This window comes from Pteropus medius, unplaced genomic scaffold (genome assembly GCF_902729225.1).
Source record: "Pteropus medius unplaced genomic scaffold, Ma_sr-lr_union100, whole genome shotgun sequence".
Taxonomy (NCBI): domain Eukaryota; kingdom Metazoa; phylum Chordata; class Mammalia; order Chiroptera; family Pteropodidae; genus Pteropus; species Pteropus medius.
This window is the reverse complement of record NW_024350924.1, coordinates 5,742,639-5,766,167: the sequence shown is the minus strand read 5'-3', so window position 1 is coordinate 5,766,167 and position 23,529 is coordinate 5,742,639. Positions and strand designations below refer to the sequence as shown.

The following is a 23,529-nucleotide window of genomic DNA, read 5'->3' as shown; positions in this document are numbered from 1 at the left end:
GCCAGACCTCTTCCCTGGGCACTATTTATTACGTGAGTGGAACCCACGAAAAGCACTCTGTACCTTGGAAACAGTAGGGTTCAATACCTGACTAAATTTGATAATAAAATGCTATCGTTTCTGTGACTCTCAACCTGTACGTATATTAAAACTTCGATTTCTTATTTTAAAGATAATAAATAAACATTAAAACAATCCGATACTTTTCTCTGGTGCCCCCGAGATGCACACACACCACATGGGAGACCTTTAGTCTAGAAGTTAATTTAGAATCTGCTTTCCGGGTCCCTGGCTATCTCTGGGTGAAGGGCTAACCCCAGCTCCTTCAGGGGAGGGAGGGGGAAGGCTCCCAGGTCTCTGGGCAGGGGTCTGGGGATTGGGGCAGGGAGCTAAGGACTTGAGGATTCTCCTTATTCATGAAGGTGGTAGCTGATCAGGGTCAATACCCTACAGCCAGGGAGTCAAAGGAAGTGCTTGCTCCTCAGGGACGGTGGCTAATGTTTTCGCCTCCTTCTCAGATCCCTCTGGAGGAGGGGTACAGCCGTCCTTGGGGACTGTGTGCTGTGAGAGTACTGTGGACCCCTCCAGGAGGGACCTAGCATCCCTATACTCCAAGCAGAACTTACTACCTGGCACATGGCAAATGCTCAGTAAATGTTGGTCGAGAGATGATTACAGCTCTTTTATGTGCCATTTGTTCATTCACTCATTCATTCTCATGGGCCAGTTTCTGTGCTGGGCCCGGAGTCAGATAAATATAAAAAACAGGGTTACAATAGCCACGATTTAATCGGGGACCAACAGGCTGGGACGGTGGAAAAAGCCCCGGGCTGGGTGGCAGGTATCTCGACCCTGGTCCAGGCTCTGTGTACGAACTGCAGTCCCTTCTCTGGACCATTGAGCCCATCTGCAAAAGCACCGCCTGGACTCAGTACTTGTAGGGTCGTTTCCTAAGTCTTAAATCCTAAGACTCTTAAGGCACTGGGGCAGGACAATCCAGAGACTGCAAACTCACAGACCCGTAGGGGCCAGGCTGGCAACAGGGAGTAGAGCTGATGAGGACACACCCTTTCAGGGGGTCACCAGTGCCCAGCAGCAGGAGTACAAGTCCAGCGACCAAGTCATCTGGCCTTTTCCAGAGTAACCCACATCTGGTGTGATGATGATGGTGGTGGAATTTCTCAATTTTCCAATCATCATGCAGACCATATAAGATTCCACGGCTGGCTTTGGCCACATGTGACCTTCGTGCACACCTGCCAGGTGTGCCATTGGTTCTGACCTCTCTACTCAGAGTAAGAAGAGCCCTTGGGCTCAGAGTCATTCCTAAAGGTGGGGTGGGAGGACTGCGTAATCGTTTCTCCCAAAGGGAGCCATCCTCACAGCTCTCCTGGGAAATGGGCATCCTACCAGGGGCAGGGGGCTGGGCTGGGCTGGGACCAGAGCAGTGAGCGCCCACCTGTGAATGTTGAGCCAACCACAACATTCAACAAATCGATCTCACAGCAAAGCTCTCAAAGAGCCACAGGAATGGGGAAAAGATGGCTAGCGGAATCATTTGTATCTAGCTTCGAAATGAACTGCATGGATTGGATTCCAACTTAATACTACTTTTATTGAGCCTACTACGTGCAGAGTTCTGAGTATGCACGAAGCATTAGACATAATCTTGGCCCTCAAGGAGCTGGTGCTCCATCTCATTCACTTCCAGTCAGCTCAACTATTGGGCAGGATTTGGATTCGGTGGGGGTGGGGTAAGGGAAGAGGATTAGTTAGCGGAGCCTTTGGTCCCCAAGGCCTCACAGCCTCTTGAGGAAGAGAGCTGTACCCAAAAGCGACTCTGCTATAAGTCCGGCCATAGTAACAGCTCTAATAGAAATTTAAACAGCATCCAAATGCGAATGCTTCGCGAATTTGCACATTTGCTTAGGCTGCCATTTAAATAACTTTCCCTTCCCTGTGCATATGCCAATAGGCAGGAAGGGAGGCAGCCCAGGTGCTCCCAGGCTGGCAGTGGGGAGGAGGGGGCGGCGCTGGAGAAGTCAGCCGGAGGGGAAGACAAGGCTACCGATGTTTTACTGTAGTGGACTGTGGAGCGTCACCTTAAAACCACCTCCCCTCTGCCTGGGCAGCTTTCTCATGACCGTTCTTTTCTCTTCTTCCGTCTTCGTCCCTTCTGTGTGCTCCCTCTTCCAACACCCTTCCCTGCTTCTCCCCACCTCTGTCTGTCTCCGTCCCTCCCTGCCTGGCTCCCGCCGAGGGCAGGCACCTCTGTCAGCCTCCTCGCCGTGGTAGTTATTGTGTGTGGCGTGGCCCTGGTGGCAGTTTTTCTCTTTCTCTTTTGGAAGCTGTGCTGGACGCCCTGGAGGAACAAGGAGGCCTCTAGTCCCTCCTCTGCTAACGCCCTCCCCGAGGCCCTTCGGAGCCCCCGCTCCAGAGGCAACATGGCTGACAAGCTGAAGGACCCTAACACCCTGGGCTTCCTAGAGGCGGCTGTGAAGATCAGCCACACGTCCCCAGACATTCCGGCTGAGGTGCAGATGTCGGTCAAAGAACACATCATGCGTCACACGCGGCTGCAGCGACAGACCACAGAGCCAGCGTCATCCACCAGGTAAAGGGTGGTCCCCTCCCTTCCCTAAGCCCACACCTCCATGTTTCCTTATTCACTAACAAGATTCCCGCCTGTGCGGATCAGAGACCAGAAATAATAACATGTGAACCTTGGTAGGAGAACAGATCTAATGATGTGGTCCGTGGTGGATGACCAACGAGGAGGTGGGCATCAGGAAGAACTCTAGGGAAGGGGAATCCTTGAGGAGGGGTGCTGTGCATGTGGCGTGCGGTGGGACGCTTGTGGCTGGGAGGCGTTAGTTGTGTGGAGGGAAGGAAGGATTTCAGGCAGAGGGAAGGGAGTATGCAAAGACTCAGATGCATAAAAGTCACAGGGTGTCTAGTGATATGTCAGCAAAGCCTAGATAGAGTCTGCGGTGCACGAGCGGTAAGGCAAGACATTCCTCACATTTCGAGAATGAGGATTTCTTTACAACTGGCAGAGTCCCCTGCATGGCAGCAGGTATATCCATGGCATTCTTTAACTGAAACAAACAAAAATAACAACCGCCGCATCAGGACAAAAAGCTACTCTGAATTCAGAAACATTTTTAAAAGAAATGATGCATGCACGCGTGAGGCATTGTGTTTATTCAAAAGTTAGGGCTCTTGTGGGTTCCTGGGTCCCTGCAGCATCTCCCTGGGCTCCCGGGGGACGAGCCGTGGGGAAGGGGTCCTGGTCCTGAGCTGGAAGCCAGGAATGAAAGTGCCAGGATCACATTTGCAGCATTTATGGTACGAGCTCAGACAAGCTGCTCATAGTTTCTAAGCCTCGCTTTTCCCAACTGTAAAATAGGGCTAATGATGCATAAGGTTGCTGTGAGGAGCCTACGAAAGAATCCATGTGATAATGAGAGCTAATAATACGTCGCTTATAACAGCCGTCCCCAACCATTTTGGCATCAGGGACCGGTGCTCCTATGAGAATCTGATGCCTGATGATCTGAGGCGGAGCTGAGGCGGTGATGCTAGCGCTGGGGAGCGGCTGTAAATACAGATGAAGCTTCGCTCGCTCACCCGGTGCTCACCTCCTGCTGTGCAGCCCAGTTCCTAACAGGCCACTGACCGGTACTCGTCTGTGGCCTGGGGGTTGGGGACCCATGGCTTATAATACACCTGAGCCTACTCTAAGTACTTTATTTATATGGATTCATTTCATCCTCACAGCAATCCTATGCAATTGCTACGTTCATTATTCTCATTTTATAGCAGAGAGGTTAAGTAACTTGCCCAAGGTCACATAGCCGGACAGTGGCAGAGCCAAAATTAACCTATGCAGTCCGGGCTGCAAAGTCCAGTGACCAGTAACTATGGGACGGTGGTCCTGGTGGTAGATGATGAGGAGGGGGAGCCATATCTGGGTAAGAAGGTATGGTCCATCTCCTAAGGAATCTCATGGCTTAATGGGGAAAGCAGGGCCGTGTCTACTGGGAAGGAAACCTAGAAAGCAGGTGGAAAGGCAGGGGAAGTGATAACAACAGCTATGGCTAACATTTATTGAGCTTACTATGTACCAGGCCCTACCCCAACCGACCACTTCGCACATATTAAGACATGAAATGCGCATGACGAGCTGCCCACAAAGTGTGTGCAGAGAGAAAGGGGGTAACAAATGGGAGGAAAAGGGGGCCCCGCAAGGGGTAGGATGGGCCAGGGCGGCCGAGGGGTATCCGCCTGCATCCTCCTCGCCCCCCGGCCTGACGTCGCCCTCTGCCCCTCCGCCCTCCGCCAGGCACACGTCCTTCAAGCGCCACCTGCCCCGGCAGATGCACGTCTCCAGCGTGGACTACGGCAACGAGCTGCCGCCCGCGGCCGAGCAGCCCACCAGCATCGGCCGCATCAAGCCCGAGCTCTACAAGCAGAAGTCGGTGGATGGGGACGACGCCAAATCCGAGGCCGCCAAGAGCTGCGGGAAGATCAACTTCAGCCTGCGCTACGACTACGAGAGCGAGACCCTGATCGTGCGCATCCTGAAGGCCTTCGACCTCCCCGCCAAGGACTTCTGCGGCAGCTCCGACCCATACGTCAAGATCTACCTCCTGCCGGACCGCAAGTGCAAGCTGCAGACCCGGGTGCACCGCAAGACCCTGAACCCCACCTTCGACGAGAACTTCCACTTCCCCGTGCCGTACGAGGAGCTGGCCGACCGCAAGCTGCACCTCAGCGTCTTCGACTTCGACCGCTTCTCCCGCCACGACATGATCGGCGAGGTCATCCTGGACAACCTGTTCGAGGCCTCCGACCTGTCCCGGGAAACCTCCATCTGGAAGGACATCCAGTACGCCACGAGCGTGAGTACAGCCTCGCCCCCTGGGCCTTGCAGGCTCGTAGTTCTGGGTCGGGCGGGGCGTGTCCTCATCCCCCTCACCCCAGATACGAATGGGCCTTTGCCCTTCAGGATGTGAAGGGAGGACTTGGAAACTGACCAGCGGCCCAGCCCACCCTGGGGCAGTCCTTGCATTCCGCCCCAGGTTGGGGTGGAGGGCAGCAGACCCCACATGCGTGAGAACGGAAGGGAATTTTTATCTGTTGCTCCCTATCGTTTGTTCTGAGTGGTTCTCTCTACTTGCGAGGTTCACCACCTATAAAATAATGTTACTTGTCTCTTTGATCACGGGTAAGGACGGAGCCAGGCTCATAGGCTGACTCAGACAGCAGCATCTGCCAAGGGCACCGATGTGTGCTGGGGGCCTGGAAAGGGTAATCGGGCCAGGCTGCATTAATCAGAATGAGCCAGGATATGCTGCAGCAACAAACAGTCTTAGGATCTGGTGGCTGGGAGCAACCCAGCTTTAGTTCTCCTTCACGTTCGGTGTGCTCTTTAGCCTGGCTGGGGCTCCACTCTGCCTCGTTACTGCGAGATCCAAGCTGACAGAGGTTCCAGATCAGCATGGACCCCCAGTTACCACATCGGGAGTTAGGGGATGTGACAAATCCTGCACTGTTTCTTAAAGGTTCCACACAGAAGTGACACATGTCACTTCCACTCACATTTCATTAGCAAAGCAGGACACGTAGCAGGGCAAAACAATCCTACCTTGTGTCCAGGAGAACTGGGAGGACTTGATGACCAACACGAGTGACCACCACACAGCAGAGCCCTTCTCTTAGGCACCACCTGCCCCGGCCAATCTGAGAAATGGGGGAGGCAGGCCTTAAAAAAAGATGTGGCTGACCCGCACATGAGAGAGGGGGCCAGGAATTCACGCTCAACTGGAATTAACCCGGAAATTCAAGCAGCTGAGGCTCAGGTGGCTTTTAAGAGGAGTGGGGACAGCTCTGGCCCCGAGAACTGAAGAGGCCACGCGCAGAGCGCTTCGGTTTGGTGCGCAGGTTCTTCGGCTGGGCGTTGAGGAAGCGGTGCAGTTGCGTCCTGCAGGCGAAGGCGGAGCGACTCCCTCGCCGCCCTGGCCGCCCTCGCTGCCCTCGCCGCCCTCGCCGCCCTCGCCGCCCTCGAAGCCCTCGAAGCCCTCGAAGCCCTCCCAGGCAGCCGAGAGCACGCAGGGGCGTTTCCGTAAAGCACCGATGGGTGACCCCGCCCAGTCTGCAGCCCCTCCCTTCCGACAGTCAATACACAATATCTCTGCACTGAATTTGTAAGGAGAGAGGCTGGGAAAATCAGCCGTGCTCTGATGAGAAAAGGATAAGAATCTTGATTCTTCAAAGAAAGCAAGCTTGTTTCTGCCCCAGGAAGGGTCTCCGGGACACCCTATTCTCATAGGTGGGGCTGATTTTGACCAGTCCAGTCCGATGTCCCAGCACCTCTGCCACCTTAACGTTCCTGAACTGTCATCCTCAAGAACAGCCCCAACAGCAGGGCCAGCAGACGGGGTGGGCAGACGGGGCGGGCTGCAACAGCAGCTCTGCTCCATAAATCACTCTGAAGTTTACATCTGGCGCAGCCCTTCCCGTGTGGCCTCATAAGGCAGCAGCTTCAATACACTGACTGTGCAGGTAGAGAAAAGCAGCTCCGTCCTCCTCACTGAGGCAAAGACCCAGGGGCTCAGAGCGAAGCAGAAGCGAAGGCCAAGGGCTGTGGGAAGTAGAGCTCACCTCAGACCTCCGAGGAGCCTCCCTTGTTATCAGAGTGCTCCCCTTCCTGGGACTTTAGCTCCGGCCCCGAGTGAAAGCCCCCGAAGTAGGCAGTCCACCCGAGCGTGCCCCTCACCTGGATGTTAAGATCCTGGATCCTAGAATTCCGTGGCTGCCCTCGCTCTCGTCCCGTCCCCTTTCCCCAGCCCAGCTTTAGAAAAAGCAGATCATCCAAAGGGCGCTGGACAAATTATCATTGTCCTTGTCATCCTCAGTCAGGACCATTATAGTCCTCCTCCACCTCCTCCTGAGCAGAACACTGTGCCAGGCACTGGGGGGTGACAGGGGTTGGGATAGAAGGCAGACACCTCACGCCACAGAAATGTAGGCTCTAATTACAGAGGCAGGAGATTCCATGCAGTAGCTAACGATGCAAAACAGCAAATACTGTATACACCGCGTGAGGCTGCAAGACCTGAGATGACAGCAGGAAAGGGTTCCCGGAGGAGGAGGACTGAGCTGGTGGGGAGCGACTGGCATTCATAACTTGACAGGCAAAGAGGAAGAGGAAGCCGTCTAGCCAGGAAGAGAGCGCGTCCAGGAGTTTCCAAAGCTGAGGATCCAGCGACTGGGCTCACGCACCCCGCTTGCTTGCTGGACGTACGTCTGAGCCGGACGTCCTGCCTGCATGAGGCTCCTGCAGGCCTCTCCAGCAGGCAAGGAATCAGGCGGAGGAGGGAAAGCGAAATAAGAAGGCTGGTGCTTTCACCTGTGTTTTGGCTCTAAGATTGTAATTCTCTCGGGGCCAGAGAGGCCCAAATCACCAGGAATGATGGGGCACGCGGTGCACATGAAATCCTGCAGCCAGCGAGGTGGGGAACAGCACGGACGAGTGCAGCCGGCCCCCGTTTCTCCTGCCTTTTCCCTTCCTAGAGCTACATTTTGGCCCCAAATTTGGAACTCTGGCAGGTCCTCTGCCTGCTGGCCAGTCTCTGAACACGCCTGAACGTCCTGCCTCTTGCCTTTGCTCACAGGGTTCCCCATGTCAGGCGGGCCGTCGACCCACCCCTCTGCCTCGCCCAGACCGATCCAGCTTCCATAGCTTCCCCGAAGGCCTGTGCTCACAGCAATCGCTCCTCTGGATTTATTCCCTGTGCCCCTCAGTTATATCCCGAGTCACATATTCTGTCTCGCAAAGTCCTCCCAGCGGCTCAGGAATGGCTCGTGTCCCACATTTGGCTTTCTCTTTTACTTTCCCTCAGGGCTGAGCATGTTATTTTATGCACATGTAAGAAATCAGCACATTCTTGTTGAAAGACCAATGGCTTAGTTAATTCAATTACAATTATGTACAGATGCTTCTTGATTTACAATGAGGTTACATCCTGACAAACCCATTGTAAGTTGAAAATATCGTTAAATAGAAAATGCATTTAATACGCCTCACCTACTGAACATCGTAGCTTAGCCCGGCCCACCCTAAACGTGCTCAGAACTCATTAGCCTACGGTTGGGCACAACCATCTAACACAATGAATACACTGTAAAGCGTCAGTTGTGTACCCTTGTGATCGAGTGCCTGACTGGGAGCTGTGCCTCGCCGCCCCTGCCCAGCTTCACGAGAGAGTATCATACCGTGCGTGTATCACTAGCCCGGGAAAAGGTCAAAAATCAAAATTCAAAGTCTGATTTCTGCTGAATGCATATAGCATTTTGAAAAATCGTAAGTTAAACCGTCATAGGTCGGGGGCCGTCTGTATTAGTGCACGAGGGAAGGAATGGCGTCGGGGGCGGGTAAGCTGGGGAGGCTTCCTGGAGAAGGTCGTGCAGCATTCTGTAAACGGGTAGAGCCAGGCTTGGTGGGGACAGACCCAGCCTGTGCATCCTGCAGGCGTGTGGCTCAGGTGGATGGCTTGTGTCCAGAGTGGCAGAGATTAACCAGTCGGATCAGGTAATCTGGATGACGGTGGCCCGCAGGCTGGGTAGGGGAGGCCCTGAGAGGACGGGGCTCAGGAGGCTGCTCTGAGGTCACAGGAGTCCACCAAAGCCATCTTCTTCTTGCTCTTGGCGCTGGTATCAAAGAACCGGATTCAGCCCTGGTGGGCGGGACCAGGCGTGGGGTGTTGGTTTGAATGGCAAAGCTTGAGCATTCGCAAGGCCAGTGAAGGGGAATCTCCCGCTTGGTTAATTAACTGCAAATCTCAAGGCACAAGTGACACTGGCCTCCACCTCCAGACTGTTCTGGAGTGAAACCTCAGCGAAAACGAGCTCCTACCCGCCCTCTCCGCCTCCGGCCTGCATAGTGAGAAGTGGGCACTTGGAGACCTCTCCTGCTCCACTTCAAAAGGAAGCCCAGGCATGGGAAGAAATCACGGGACCCCATTACATCCACTCCACCTGGGGCGGGGCTGCTCTGCCCCCGTCCTGCCTGGCTTGGCTTAGCGTCCCTGGTGGCCGCGAGGCTTTCCCAGAGGCTTGCCATTGCCTCTCCAGCCTGAGCTTCGATTGGCTGAAGTCACCCTGCTCTTCCCTTCCCCCCTTTTCTGCCCCCCAGTCTCATTATTTCTACATAAAGCTGCAGATTTATCATTATAATAGAGCCGCGTCACCGGGGTTTGCTAACATGTCTGTAATCTTGTAGTTATTGCTGGAGAAGCCTCAGACCCCCCTGCATACACTATTCCCGTCGCTATTCCGGCTCCTTCGTGGAGGCAGGAGGTGAAAGCCGTAATTGGGGCCATAAATACGTGTTGTGCTCGGTGGTGTTAATGGACTCGCCAGGTCCCCGCCGGGTCAGAGTGTGCATGTGTGCGTTGCTTTGAGGGTGGTGGAGTGCTCTGCACACTTCCAGGGAGCCTGGACCCAGAGTCCGCAGGGAGGAAGGGAGGCTTCGCGTGATGCTAACTGCCTGAGTGTCTCCTTCGAGTCTCCAGCTGGGACTGAGCAGAGCTGTGTACAAAGAGCTCAGGCTTTGGTGCCAAACAAACCCGTGTTGCATTCTCACTTCCGCATTTTCTAGCTTTTGAGATTCTGGAGACATTAGCTAAACCGTGCCTCAGTTTCCACATTAGCAAAATGGGAATGGTAATCATGGTTTATGGCTCATAGTAGCATTATATGCAGTAAATTAAATAAAATGCACAGGATGCCTAGGACGGTGCTGTCACAGCACAGCCTCCTGACTCCCATTCTCTCAGTGCCCTTCCTTCAAGTTCAGCCTGGGGGTCGCGGTTTGTACCACCCCCAGTCTGACCTCTACTGTGATCCTGGCCACCTGTTCTGACCAGTCGTTGGTTGTTATTATTACTAATTTATTTCTTGTCCTAGCGATGCCATGTGTTCTCTGGGTGACCTTGGAAAAGTGACTTCCCCTCTCTGGGCTGCATTTTCTCAGTATTAGACCCGCTGCAAAGTCCTGAGATTCTGAGCTTCTCGGCCTCTGCAGAGAAGGGCCTGGCTCTGTCACTTTCACGGAGCGGAGTGTGGTCTAACCCCAGGAAAACAGGCCGCTGGGCAGAATTTCCAGACACAGCCCCTCCCTTAAAATGTCAGTAGGAATCAGCTCTCTCTTCAAGCCCCTGAGAAAAGTCCTCTAGGAGGTTCCTACCTCGGGGAAGGCCCCGCCAACAAGCTGCCTTCCTCCTCCTCCCCAGAGGCACATCGAGGGCTCGGCTCCCTCCCCACTCGGCTCCTTTCAGCCGGTGGTTACTTGAGCTCCTGCCGGGAGCCAAGCGCATCACCACTTTATCACGTTTCGTCCTCCCCACACACTTATTACCTTCCCCGTGTGTAAATAAATAGAGGTTCCAGGTTAAGCGCCTCCTGGGAAAAGTGGTGGAGAGACAAGGTCCCGATCCAGGTCTTCGACAGGGTCCAGGTCTTTGCGACATCCGCGTGGAGATGTCGACTAGGAAGTTGGATATAGAGGCTGGAGTCCAGGAGAGAGGCCTTGGCTAAAACAAATACATTCAGGAGATATCAGTGCATAAATGGTGTTACAAGCCATGAGACGAGTTGAGATCCCAAGTTTTGAGAAGAGAAGAGGACCCAAGACCGAGGCTTGGGACACTCTACTGTTTAGATGTGGGGACCATGAGAAAAATTCATCAAAGGAGACTAACAACCAGCAGCCATCGACATAGGAGAAAAACCAGGGAAGTGCAGGGTCCTGGGAAACGAAAGTGTTTCCAGGTCAAGAGAGGCTTCGAATAAGATGCAGGCTGAGACCTGACCATTTTGTCCAGCATCCGCCTTGACAAGAGCCATTTTGGTGGAGCCCAACTGGGGACAAGATCATTTGTGGGAGATTGGGACATGGGCTTACATTTTAGAGAAACTTGCTTGAGCTGGTTGTCCTTGGAATGAGAAGGCTGGTTTTGCAGGGCAATACCTTGGGGAAAAGGTGGGCCGGGGGTGGCGGAGGAGGTGAGAGCCCCAGCCCGCTCACAGCAACGCAGACCACGTTCCATCTGGAACTTGCAGCCAGGGCTCAGTATCCCTAGTATTCTGCCTTAAATTCTCGAGGGTCTGGACTCTCGCAGGCAGGACCAAGCCAGGATAGAAGCAGACAGGGAGAACTTTCCAGCAGAAGCTTGCAGGGCAGATCAGCATCACACAGACGCCCCAGGAGGTGTGAAGGGAGCGAGGCTGGGCCTGGGCTGCCTGCCTAGACCCATGAAGACCGCCACCCAAGCCCTTCAGCCAGAGCCTCTCTGAACGATTACGAAGCCCTGCCTTAAGCGGCCTGGCCCGAGTGAGCCCTGGCTGTGCCCTCCCCACCGCCTGACCCTCCGCCTGAGTCAGAAGCCACCTGGGTCCAGGCCCCTGCCCTAGCAGGGCAGCTGGGTGGGTGGGATCCATCCTCTGCCCTCCTCCCAGAAGAGGGGATGCGGGGAGGGGCCTGGCTGCCTATCTAGAAGGACATCTTGGTCATATGGAAAGTCAGAGTGGGAGCAGCTTTTCCTGCTTCCGGATAAGAACTGCAGCCCTGGCCTTGGCCCTGCCCTCAGCCCACATCCCATAATGACTGGGAGGAGCCAGGAAGGGGGGTGCCCCAAGGGGTCCCTCCATGCTCAAAGCGCAGGTCCTAGGATATGGCTCACCCTGCCATGTCCCAGGCTCTTAAGCCAAAAGGACCTTTCCTTTTCTGAGGCCACCCAAAGGGCCAAGGCTCCTCCAGGAAAGGATGACTAAAAATCCATCAGGAATACAGAAGTGGGAGAGGCAGGCTGTGGGTCTGAGCTCCATCCCACAGGCGGCATGCCAGCTCGGGGACCCATTCCTGGGGTAGCAGCAGGGCCCCTGCGCCACAGGTGAGCCCACCAAGTCTGCGGAGGTCAGGGACGTGCACCAACCCTCCCATGCCCTCACTCGGCCGCCAGCGGGGACCGGTCTCGGGTACATAGGGTTAAGGGTTTCCTGCGTGGTGCTGGAAAACAAAGCTAATTGGTCCAGACAGGGCTCTGACCTGGCTGGAAGCAGAGTTGCTCAGTAACTGCTCGCCTGGCCTTGGGTGTTCTCCTTGATGTCATTTCTAAACTCAGCCTTTCGCAATAGGTCCTTCCCTGCAGCCTCACAGGAAATGGTCTTAAGAGGCTGCCAGAGGCTCCGAACAGTGGCCGCAGTTCCTGTCTCACCAGGCTAAATTCCTAGCATCCAGACAACCCCACTGCCCACCCAGCTGTCTTCCTGCAGAGCCAGGCTCCCGGCGGCAGCCAGACCGCGGGCCCTGTCCTGCCTCCCTCCGCTCGCAGCTTGGGCTGCTGGCTGTGCCAGCCGACTCTGCCTGCCTGGCCCCACGTGCCCCTTACTAGTATGCGGTGCACCTCAATGGTGTAAATATCTAATCTTTCCCTCACATGAGATTGAATGGGAAAGCGTCGACAAGCGCATGCATCCGCAGACCCATTCATCCATTCCTCCGTCACTGGTACACTTTACGCGCTTCCCTGCCTTGCTGTGCAGGGCGTATGCACTTGTCTCGTTGTTTCTGTCACCTGATAACCCACAGTGACATTTTCTCCCAGAGAGAGAGAGAGAGAGCAAGGGAAGCAACAGCCAAACCTCCCCCCTGGACACTGTCAAGGACGTTTGAACTCCAGGATGCATTCAGGAGGAAGGGATCGCGCTGCGTCCCGGGTCAGCAGCAGTGCAGACAGACGGGGGTCCCAGGGCGATTGTACCTGTGACCAGAACAGCAACGGCCTTGGGAGAACAGGGGCGGCCCCTGAGGGGTTTCTCATTTCCTGCGGGCCACAGCGTTACGACTGCATGCTGCCGTGGACTTGAGGAAGGTTGGAGCTAGAAAGGACTTTGGAAATGATCTGGCCCAAAGTCCTCTTGCCACAAATGAGCAAGTGAAGATGAGAGAAGTCACACCCATCTGGGGCGGCTCGGAGAGTCCATGTAAATCTGAACCCCAAGCCCAGGTCTCGTGAGACCCAGTCCGATGCTCTGCCCACTGCCTTCCTTGTCTCTAGGTTTTTGTAGGGAATCTTCTGGGGTTTTTTGTTTGTTTGTTTGTTTGTTTTACCTCCTTTCCTAGGCTGCTGCCCACTTGCTGTCTTCATGCTGGGCCCGTGAGCCTCTCTATCCTGTAGGGAAGAGGGCCAAGGGAAGACCCGAAGTCCAAGAACCAAGTGTCAAAAGGCACAGAGCAAAGATGACATTTTCTCTTTGCCAGTGGTCTGTCTCTTCCATGCAGGAGACTTCCTGTCTCTACTGAAACTCAAAATAAGCAAACCAACAAGCAACAGGAAACAGAAAACCAAGGAGGAAAGAGAGACATTTGTCAAAGTGCCTCAGACCCTAAGCCACTAACCTCCGACCTCAAAGCCTCCCCATCACACGTAAATATTTATACCTTGGGGAGGAAGGAGACGGACTAACCGCAGGGTCTAGGTCAGCCTGTCTAGTTACCAGCATATTTTTATGGTGTTTCAGTGTCAGCGGCAATATAGAAAAATGTGGCTTCTCCAGCGGTCAGCCTCTGTCCACCCCACTCCCCGCCAGCGCTGTGCCCCTCTGGCCCTCATTCATCCTCATCAGCACCCCCTGTACCTGCATTTTCCTCTAATGTCCGAACTGACACCCACTCATTCTCCATGAATATTTAATGCCTTCCTTTCTGGACAAAGAGAGACCTTGAGGGTCTCTCTAGAGCAGCAGCAAAACTCAGGACGGAGGGTTTTCCGTGGAGTCCACTTTCCACGTGGCCGTGGGATGAGGGGATTAGAGTGGGCTGGGCGGGGCTGGGCAAGAGGTTTAGATGTTCACTCCTCTCTGGCCAACGCAGGCCGGCATTGCCCTCAGTCGTGATGGCCTGAGAGATAGCAGCGATCGCTTCGGAAGACGTCCATGTCGGTCGTGGTAGATAGAGCGCTACCCTGCTCATGATGTGGCCTCGGCACAGCTTGGAGTACAAGGAGGGCACCCAAATCCTTGCCTCTGAGACTGGTTCCTCCAGGAGCTATTTTATATTGTGATCAGAAATCGCAGCCTGAGTCTGTGTGGGGTGCGAAGGAGTCGAGGTGAGATGGGGAATGGATGAGAGAACCAGACCCAGATCACTGTCTGTGCGCAGAATTCCAACTGCAAGTGGAAGGGGCGGGGTGTCGGCTGGGGCTTCTCTGCCCCCTGTGTGCCAGGCTTACATCGAACCCTCGTCACCACCCGGCTGGGTGCTAGTATTATCCCCAGTTTCCATGAGGAAACTCAGGCAACCTGCTCCAGGTCACGGAGCCAGTGAAAGGCAGAGCCAGGAGTCAAACCCGGGTGAGCTGGCTCCACTGTGTAAGCTTCTAACTCTCCTCCCTGCTGCCTCTCAGGAGCTGGCTAAGAGGGCTGTCCCCAAAGTCCCACCACTCCTGGGATGAGGAAAGCAGACATTCTCCCGGTCCCCTGGCTCTTTTCTGAAATGTCTTGGCCTCCGGTGACTCTTCCTTCGCTGACCCTTCACTGGACACAAGCCCTGCTCCGCCCCACCCCAGGCAGCGCGAGTCAGTAGCAGGGCTTCCGTTGGAAGTTTGTTGTCATGGGAATTGGGAGTTTACCCTCCCACTGCCCTAGGGTCGCTCCACAGTGTGGAGGCTGCTGGGGGGCACCTGCCCCTGGGGGCTCCTCACCATGCCCCCCAGAGAATGCCAGCTCCCATCATCCCACTGACTCCTCTCCACCTTCGCCCAGGTTCCAAGCCTCCATCGCAAACGAGGAACCAGTGCCACCCTTCAGATGGCCCTGGGCAGTTTAGTTCGCTCCAGCCCCATCTTTGAACATTGGGAACCGGACAGGGGGTTCAGTGGGGTGACAGAGCCGTCTTCTTCAGGAGCAACGAACCCTGCGTTTGGCACGTTGCCTTTGCCCGGCTCCATCCCGGGAGAAGACGATCGTGATCTTAAATGGCATTGGTCTTCTCTTGTTACCTAAGAACTTGTATGACCACTGGCATTCTGTGAGCCCATGAAGGGGCACGTGGGGACATCCCTGCATATGCGGAAGAAGCCCTGCCCTAGAGGGACAGGTGGAGTTGCCACCTGAGATAGGTGCGGGGCATTTCCCGTCTCCACACTCCCGGTTGGGCTGAGACTGAAGCAGCCCCTCCCAAGACTCCCAAGGCCTCCTACCCGGCATTGCCCTTGGCATCGTCTGTGGTGATTTCCTTTAAAAGGAGCGCAGGGGCAGAACAGGATGGGGAAACTCAGGAGCTACTGTCTCCGCCCCCTCCCCTCCTGGCAAACCCTCACCAGAGCTCCTTGCAGCTACTTTGAATAGAGAGCCATGTCTTTGTGGGGAGAGATGGGGCGAGGTCATCCCCAGCCCGGAACAGACTGGCGCGGGGCTCTTTCCCTAGGGGGCTGAGTGAGCCCACATTTTCCATGAGCCTTTCGGTTGATTCACTGTGGTGACATCCTGAACCATGTGCTGGGAACAGTCCAATCTCCAGAAAGAAAAACAGCTCTGGGGATGTGTCGGGAAACCATGATAAACATTTCCCCTCTTGAGAACTTGGGGACAGGCTGGCTTTTGTGACTTGAGGCACCTGCTCAAAAATGCCTCCCCCACATTGTCAGAAACCACCTCCAGCTGAGTCATTCCCCCAGGGACATCCCAGAGTGACACCCCAAGGAGCCCTCCTTACCATCTCCCCAAAATCGATAAATCAGATTACTGAGTCAGCTGGAAGTGGGGAAAGCAGGGAGGCAGGTCCCCAGAGCAGCTCGGTTTCGAGAGCCCGGGGGACGGTGGGGACAGGGGACTGTAATTCGGGAGAATTCAGGAGCTGGCAAGGTGTCCTGGGAAGGCAGACCCTGGGTGGGCATTTTGAAGGTGGAGGTTAGGGCTCTGACATGGCTTTTAGTGGGAGGAGACATGGGGACCAAACTTCCTTCTTGCTTTTGGGCCTTTTTGGTTGGTCTGGAGGGAAAAGAAAGAGGCCAGGGAGAAAGGCAGCGAGTGCCTCCGTGACCCCGCTTCCTGCTGACGGGGCATTTTTTGTTAGACGTGAATCCTAGTCGAGGGCTGGCAGCCCGGCTCTCTTCAGGGAGTGAGTGTCCCTGGGGAAAGTGATTTACCCGAGCATCTCTGGTCAAGCAATTCTTTCCCCTTACATGAGACAGGAGGGGAGAGTCTTGGCAGAGTCCCCTGCCCACCCGAGTCTGGCCAGCGGGACGCGGCCTGGGCCTCCCTAGGCCAGACCCCAGGCAGCCTTGTGCGCGCACGCACACACACACACACACACGCACACGCACCGGGTCCCCGACACAAGCTTGTCTGATCGGCTTTTTGTCACTTCTCCTTCCCTAGAGGACTCCAGGCCCCGAGTGAGCGTGGGACACTCTGATCGCTCTAAGAAACTGCGTTTGGAAAAGAAGAATTTCAGGAAGATCTTGTGTCCCGAAGATTACGCCGCTTGTTTAGATATCGTAGGAGCGGCTCGAATAAGCCCGCGCGTACTCCCACTTCAGGTGGTGACTTCCACGCGTTGAGAAAGGAGGAGAAAGATTCTCTCTTCGTTTCACTCATGGGGAAACCGAGGCACTGATACGGTTATAAAACTGGTCAGCTCTGGCCTGTCCGTCAGGACCCACGAGGCCAGACAAGGTGCCAGCCCTCAAGAACCTGCACGTAAGCAGGACGTGGGGTCAGGAGACCAGGGCTTGAGTCCTGCCTCTGCCGTGTGGCCTCAGACAAATCCCGGCACCTCTCCGTTTCCTCATTAGTGAAATGTGGGAAATAACCTGTATTTCACAAGGTCGGGGTGCGGATATGATGAAACGGCAGTGAGGAAGGCCTTCGGGGGTTCTTGCCACAGCCTATTCCCCCGATTCTAACAACGATCACATTCACAGGTTTATAAAGCTCTTCCCAAGTGCATTATCTCACTGAACCCTCTCAACACAGTAAGAAACCAGAATTTTGATTTTATAGATGAGGCAAACTGAGAAAATTCCCCAGAGTCACTCAGTTTTAAAGCGCTAGAACAGAACCAAAACTGAGATCATTTTCTTTAAAAGCTGTATGGCTGTAGTATATTTACCCTTCTTTGCCTCAAGGCAAAATATTACATTCTTGTTTTAGATATTTTAGAAAATACAGAAAACCACGCACAAAAAGGAAATATTATTCACAGTAAGCCAGTTACCTTGAGGTGACCACCATTCACATTCTGACAAAGTCCAGAGTGCCCCCAGTGCTTAGAAAACCACGTGATGCAGCGGGGGCAGGAATGTTCTGGAGCCAGGGAGGGCAGGTTTCTGAGATGAAGTGGTTCGGGATAATGCAGGAAAAAAGGGAAGGCATGGGAACAGGAGGAAGGAGACGCGGGTGTGCAGGAGGAAGGAGACTCAGGTGTGCAGGAGGAAGGAGACTTGGGTGTGCAGGGCCAAGGCTTGGAGGGAGTCCTCGAGACAGACCACGGGTCTGGTGCACCCAGGCCCACCTGCTCACCACACACCACGCCCACTGCGTGTCTGTTAGCAGGGAGTCCCCGAGTCCCCTGAGGCGTGAGGAGCGAGGGGGCTGCTGGTCCCCTCTTCCCAGGTGATAAGGTTGAGACACCCCGAAGACTCTCTGGGGAGCCCTACAACCTCACGCTGAACCTCTGACCTTCTGCTGGGGGCCCGGTGGCCCTGGGGACATCACCTGCCCTTCTTCAGCCAGTTGGCTCCTGGGTAGACAGAGCGGCAGGGGTGGCCTCAGCTAAGGCCCTGCCTCCGGGCCTGGGAAGCGTGAGGTCTGGCACTGCTCCGTCCCCAGGACAGATCGGGCCATCTGAGCAGCCCACCAGCAGCTCTGGGTGACTTCTTAATATGCAGGGCTGGGTGCCAGCCCGCCAGGCCCTCCTCACCAGTCCCTGGGTCCAGACCGCCCGGGGTGAGGACCCCATCTAGTTATTAATAAACGTATTACCAACAGGTCCACCTTGCCTTTATAGGGCACTGTTGAATTTACAGAGCCTTTTACACATTGTCTCATTCCATCCTCGGCAAGTCTTTGTAGGGGTGTCATGGCGATTCTCCAGAGAGAGAAAGCTAAACTAAGAGAGATTAAGCAACTGTCTGAAGGTCGCACGGCAAGTCGTAAAAACTTTCACGTATTTTTGTCTGTCGCTTTGTGTTGCTCCAAAAAGGATTCGACTAGCTCACAAGACCTGTGATTAAAAAATAAGTTTACGGCATCATACAAATGCAGCAAAAGGACACATGACAGAAAGTCAAACGCATTCAGAGAGACCATGCGACACACGTGCCCGGCCGGCCAGACACAGCCGAGTAGGGCGTGTTTGACCGGAAGCATCTAGCAGCTAACGTGAGGCGGGAGCCGTGGCCGCAGAATCGAACGCCACTCGGCCTCAGTTTCTTTGTCTGCAAAGGCGGGGGGCGGGGAGGGATAATTATAAAGCCTAGTTCATAAATTCGTTGTGACAAAGGAGATGCTTCTAAAAAGATTTACAAAAGCGAGTAACTGAGATAACATTCGTAAAGCACTGTCACACGCTACCTAATCAGGGGAACGTTGGGTGACACGTGTCACGAACATGATTTTTGCCTCTGACAACCATTCAGAAAACTGAGCTGGTTTGGCATGTGGGTAAGAGAGCGGCCCTGGGGTCTGGCTGTGTGGGTTCGAGCCGTATCCCCCTCCTCGTCAGCCAGGTGGGCTGGCTGCTAGCTCCATGATCATCCCTGGGCTTCCTCCCCTGTAAAGTGTGGGTACGAATCACCCGTTCTCCGTAAACAGCACAGTGAGTGCTCCATGATGGGCCCTCCTTGTCTACGAGTAGCTTCTTGGAGTTCTTCCTTGTAACCGTCCTTTCTGCGGTGGAGGCAGGCAGCCCTTGGGATCCAGGGCTCTTGACTTCCCGCTGCCACCCATGGGTCTTGTCTGTTTGTATGTGCTCGGTCGCCTTAACCCTGGCCTTCAACTAGTAATTACTCAATTTATACATGTGGAATTGAGGCTGGAAAGAGAGAGAGAGGAATCCCAAAATGGTCTGGGAGCTGGAGAACTCCATTTCGCATCAAAGCCTGGGTTTTCAAAGCTGGGTTTTCTGATCTGTAAAACAAGAAGGCTCTTTGTAATACCTAAGATATCTTTGTAACATCGGTGAACTCTTACACGGAGTATCACAGAGCGGTCTTTACTCCCAAACTGCCAACTGCAGAAGGTGCTCAGTTAGAAATTCTTTAGAGAGATCTTGTTCTCACCCTAGCTCTAAGAAGGAGGTGGGCTAGAACAGAGTTGCTGGGTGTAGATGGCAGTGAATTTGGGTGTACGGGAGTCACCCCACGTCCTGATCTATGACTCTATCGCCCCACCCAGTGGGGAGCGGCCTGGGTCTGTCTGGGAATGAGCTGTTTCCACTCCTGTTTGGGGCCCACCCCCTTGGGTAAGGCGGGTCCCTGCTGACACAGATAGGAGATGGATCTGTCTGGTGTGACAGGAGAGGCAGATGGGGTGGGGAGAGGGAGAGGTGAGACAGGAAACCCGAGCTGCTGTGTGAGGCAAGGACAAGATGGGCAGCAACCCTGGGGATGGATGGCGGCCTCCGGGGCTGAGGCCGAGCTGGGCCGGGGCCGTGGCCGTGGGGTATGGCCTTGCCACGATGCCAAACTGAGCTCTTCCTGGGTTCTCTTCCAGGCTCATTTAGTGCCAAGAGGCAGTGACTCTGAGGGAGGTAAGGAAGGACCTGGAGGCACTTCACTGTGGCGCTCGGGCACCCACCAGCTGTGACTCTGGTGCGGGGCAGGCGGGAGCCCCGGCTCCGGCTCCGTGGGCCCCTCTCCGCCCTACCCCCAAGGCCGCCTCCCGGCCCCAGTCTGGCTTTGTTTTCGCCACAGTGCACTTGGTGCCTGGAAGAGAGGAAATAACCATTAGTGTCATCTGCTCACCAATGGGAGACATTAGCTGACTCTGGCAGAACATGCGGCCTATAATTTTTGGAAGAGTTACAATAATGGAGCTAATTTGGTGCTTCGTCTTCGTGCTCCTGGGTGAGCAGAGCAGGAAGGGAGGCCCGGGGCCTGGTTCAGCACAGCCTCCAGCGCAGAGCTCTGCACTGCTCCGGCCACCTCCGGGGATGGTGGGGCCATGCTCCCTCCTCCCTTGTCCTCCCTTCCCACCGCCTGCCTCTCCTTCCAGTGGTGCGCTGCCACGACGCAGCACGGCGATGGCCGAAGCCAACCCCAGCCAGCCGCCAGACACGGCTCCATGGCAGGACAGCGCAGGAAGGGGCCTGGGCCATTTGGGGACATGTCTGAAGGGTCTGTCTGCACCAGACAGCGAACAAGGGGTTTAAGTGCACGCGTTTGTTCACGGTCATGACTAACCTCGTTTTATTGATGAGAAGGTGAGGGCAGCTGGCACGGTGCTTCCACTTGACAGCTGAGGAAGCCTCAGCGCAGGGAGGCAAAATGACTTGCCTTAGATTATCCCACTGGTTAGCAGCAGAGCGGGGATTTGAACCTAGGCCTCCCGGCTCTAAGGTCAGTGTTAGCCCTAAGTTTATCCTGTTACTGGGGACACCTGAGCTGGAGCCTGGAGCCTGACAGAGCACACAGGATGCCATCCCTAATCCCACCTACTGATGGAGCTGATGGGTGGGGAAGCCCAGGGCTGGGAGAGAAGAGAGAGGCAACCCACAAACCAGCACGGCTTCCTGGGGCCTGAGAAACACAGGCTGGAAGATGTCCTACCGCAGGGACACACCCAAGGCCGCTGCCCCTCCTCCTCTTGCTGACTCAGACATCTGTGGGTGGCACCCTGGACAGCACACCCACTAGGTGCAGGGCCGCCGCCTCCGCAAGGTGTCTGGAGACAAACAGATCGCATGCTTGCTGCATGTGAATCTAGATTTTTCTGCTAGCTATGGGCAAAGCCTTCCTCATATGCTTGCAAATCAGGGACTTAGAGCCACCGCCTGAGAGGGGACCGCCTCAAGGGCGGCTGACGCTCCATGTCAGAGATGTTTGATGACTTTCACAGTCACACAGCTGGAGCAAAGGGGCAGGATCTGAACCCCAAACCCCAAGCATCCCCTGCTGGGGCTGTTTGAACCATTCCCTTGTAGCAGATTTGTGACCCTGCTCCTCTGCTTCGATAAAGAGCCCCGACCCCAGTTTCCCACCTGACCCCCAACCTTTGTCGATGAAGCCAAAATGCCAAGGAAATAGTTTCTCGGCTCTGAGAAGGGAAGATGGAGTAAAAGCTGATACAGTCTTCAAGACTCTGAAGGCACAGCGTCTGCGTCGCCATGAAGCAGTAGGTGGGAACCAGGAGGGGAGGGCTTAAGTGCCATGGGAGGCAGCAGGCTGGACACCAAGGAGAACTTCCTGGGGAATGTGTGAGTGACATGTTTCAAAAAGAGGCCTCAGTTGTGGGGTGTAGTGCGGTCCTGCATGGCAGCCAGGACTGGATGAGGTGACCAGTCGTCAATCGGTTGTTTGCTGCCCAGTGATGTGTGATGGGAGTTGCTTTGCCCCGACCCACACAGACCCACAGCAAGGAGCTGAATCCTGAGAGAGGACACCTTTGGCTCTCCCAAGGAGTCCACAGAGATTGCAGACTGTCCCCTCTGCCCACCTCAGGGCATCAGGAAGCAAGGAAAGTAGAAGTAAGGAAAACAACACCAACTCTGCTGGAGATAGAGGACACTCTTCGCCTGCCCCAAACTTCTTCTCATCCGGTTTCCTCCTCCCCGTCTGGGTGGTGGCATCCGGAGCTCAGGCAAGATGGTCTGTGAGGGGAGGGCCCGGGTCCTTCCGCTGAGCTGCCGCGTGGGGACAAGAGCTTCTGGCCCGAGGTCCTGCCACCGCTGGCCCAGCTTCCTTCTCTCCCAACTTCTCCTATAATAAAGTGTCCACTGGAGCAACTTAGCACTTCGTGAGACGATGACACACAGGGGCTTTTATGAACGAAAGGCTGAAGCCACATGCCGGCACTGGCTGGTTCGAGTTAGCAGGGCATGGCTTACCCTTGCGGTCTGCAATGCAGGCTGTAAAAACCACCTGTCTGTCTCTTTTCCAGAGGAAGCAGGCTGCATCGGACAGAGGGAGGTAAACTAAGTCTCGGAGGTTTCCTTTCTAGTGCTTCTTGCTTCCAGAACATCAAGAAATTTCACCTTCAAAACCCACATGGGTCCTTAGCCCGCCTGATCCTCAGTAACCAGAGGCAGAGCGTGAGGGGGGAGGGATGGAGCACGCACAGTTCCAGAGGGGGCTGGAGGCATGGAGAGCGAGGCCCGAGAGTCAACAGACGAGGCCAAATGCAGACTCGACCACCCTGAGACCTCAGCAACTTACTTAATCTCTATGAATCTCAATACGGCTATAATTATGGGTTCTTCGAGGAGTGTTGCATGAATGAAATGAATATGTTAAGTACCCATCATGGTCTCTACAAACTAGTAGGGGCATCGATCACCAAAGTAAGAAGCCTAAAGGGAGTGGAAGAAGCTTCACAATCCTGGCCAGAGTGGCCATGCTCAACAGGTTCCTCTACCTCGGTAAGGCCACGGTTCTCCGTCCTAAGCTGTCCCAAGGGGACTTGTTAAAACATGCTTGCTGAGCCCCAGCCCCCGGTGAGGGTGAGGTCCAATAATCTGCATTTCCGGCAAGTTCCAAGTGATGCTGATGCTGCTGGTCAGGGCACCAAACCTGGTGCTACTGCAATAAGGAATATTTACAGAACGATGTCGGACGTCTTTAAAACTCTATCCATTTTCCTAAACCCTCTAAATTTGGGTGAGGCAATTCTTACTAAAATGGAGCTCTCTGGGGCCCCCAGGGTGAGCAGGGAAAGGGCGAAGGGTAACAGTGAGCGAGGCCCTCCTCGAGGATCCTGTATGGCTTTGAGCCCCCCGGAGCCCTTGTTGACACCTAACAAAGGCGAGGAGGCTCTTTCCCAGTCATACCTTGTGCTCGGCAGCACTGATGTTGGGTGGCTTTGGCCGTGCTCCATGAGGACATGTGCCATGTCACAGAGATTCTCTTCATTCGCCTTAAGTTGCAAACTGAGGATACGTAAGAATCACCCGGATGCACGCGTCAGGCCCCGCCTCCAGAGAGTCGGACCCGGCAGACCTGGGGCGCTGCTCGGGAACCGAGTCCCTGCCCTCCCAAGCGGGTCCGATGTAGGAGCCTTCAGAGCACACCCGGAGGAAGACCTTAAGATGCTCCGACCCGAAGCCACCTCGTTACCCACAGGGACACTTCTGTCACCTTCTTAATCAGGTAAGCCTCACCCAGCTGAGTTGCCCATTAATGCAACGAATATTTGTTGAGCATCTGCTATTTACCAGGCACGGTGCTCAAGCCTGGAAATACATGGTGAGTGAAACATCGGGCTGGAACCAAGAAAAGCAAGGCACTGAGGGGGCAGAATTGAAGG

At 54.9% G+C, this 23,529-nt stretch overlaps 1 protein-coding gene across 11 annotated transcripts in view; it reads left to right on the top strand.

The window, feature by feature from the left end:
• Positions 1–23,529, top strand: part of SYT6 (synaptotagmin 6) — a 54,432-nt gene that overhangs the window by 8,823 nt on the left and 22,080 nt on the right. For 9 of the 11 annotated variants that reach the window (XR_005648207.1, XR_005648210.1, XR_005648206.1 and 6 more), the window contains exons 2-3: positions 2,349–2,614; positions 4,346–4,904. Coding sequence is in view for 5 of the 11 variants with exons in the window: in XM_039841259.1 (XP_039697193.1) it covers positions 2,445–2,614; positions 4,346–4,904 (729 nt within the window). In the remaining 6 variants the exon portion in view is untranslated. Of the gene's footprint in view, positions 1–2,265; positions 2,615–4,345; positions 4,905–23,529 lie in introns of all 11 variants that reach the window. The other 2 variants (XR_005648208.1, XR_005648211.1) reach the window with 1 other exon arrangement.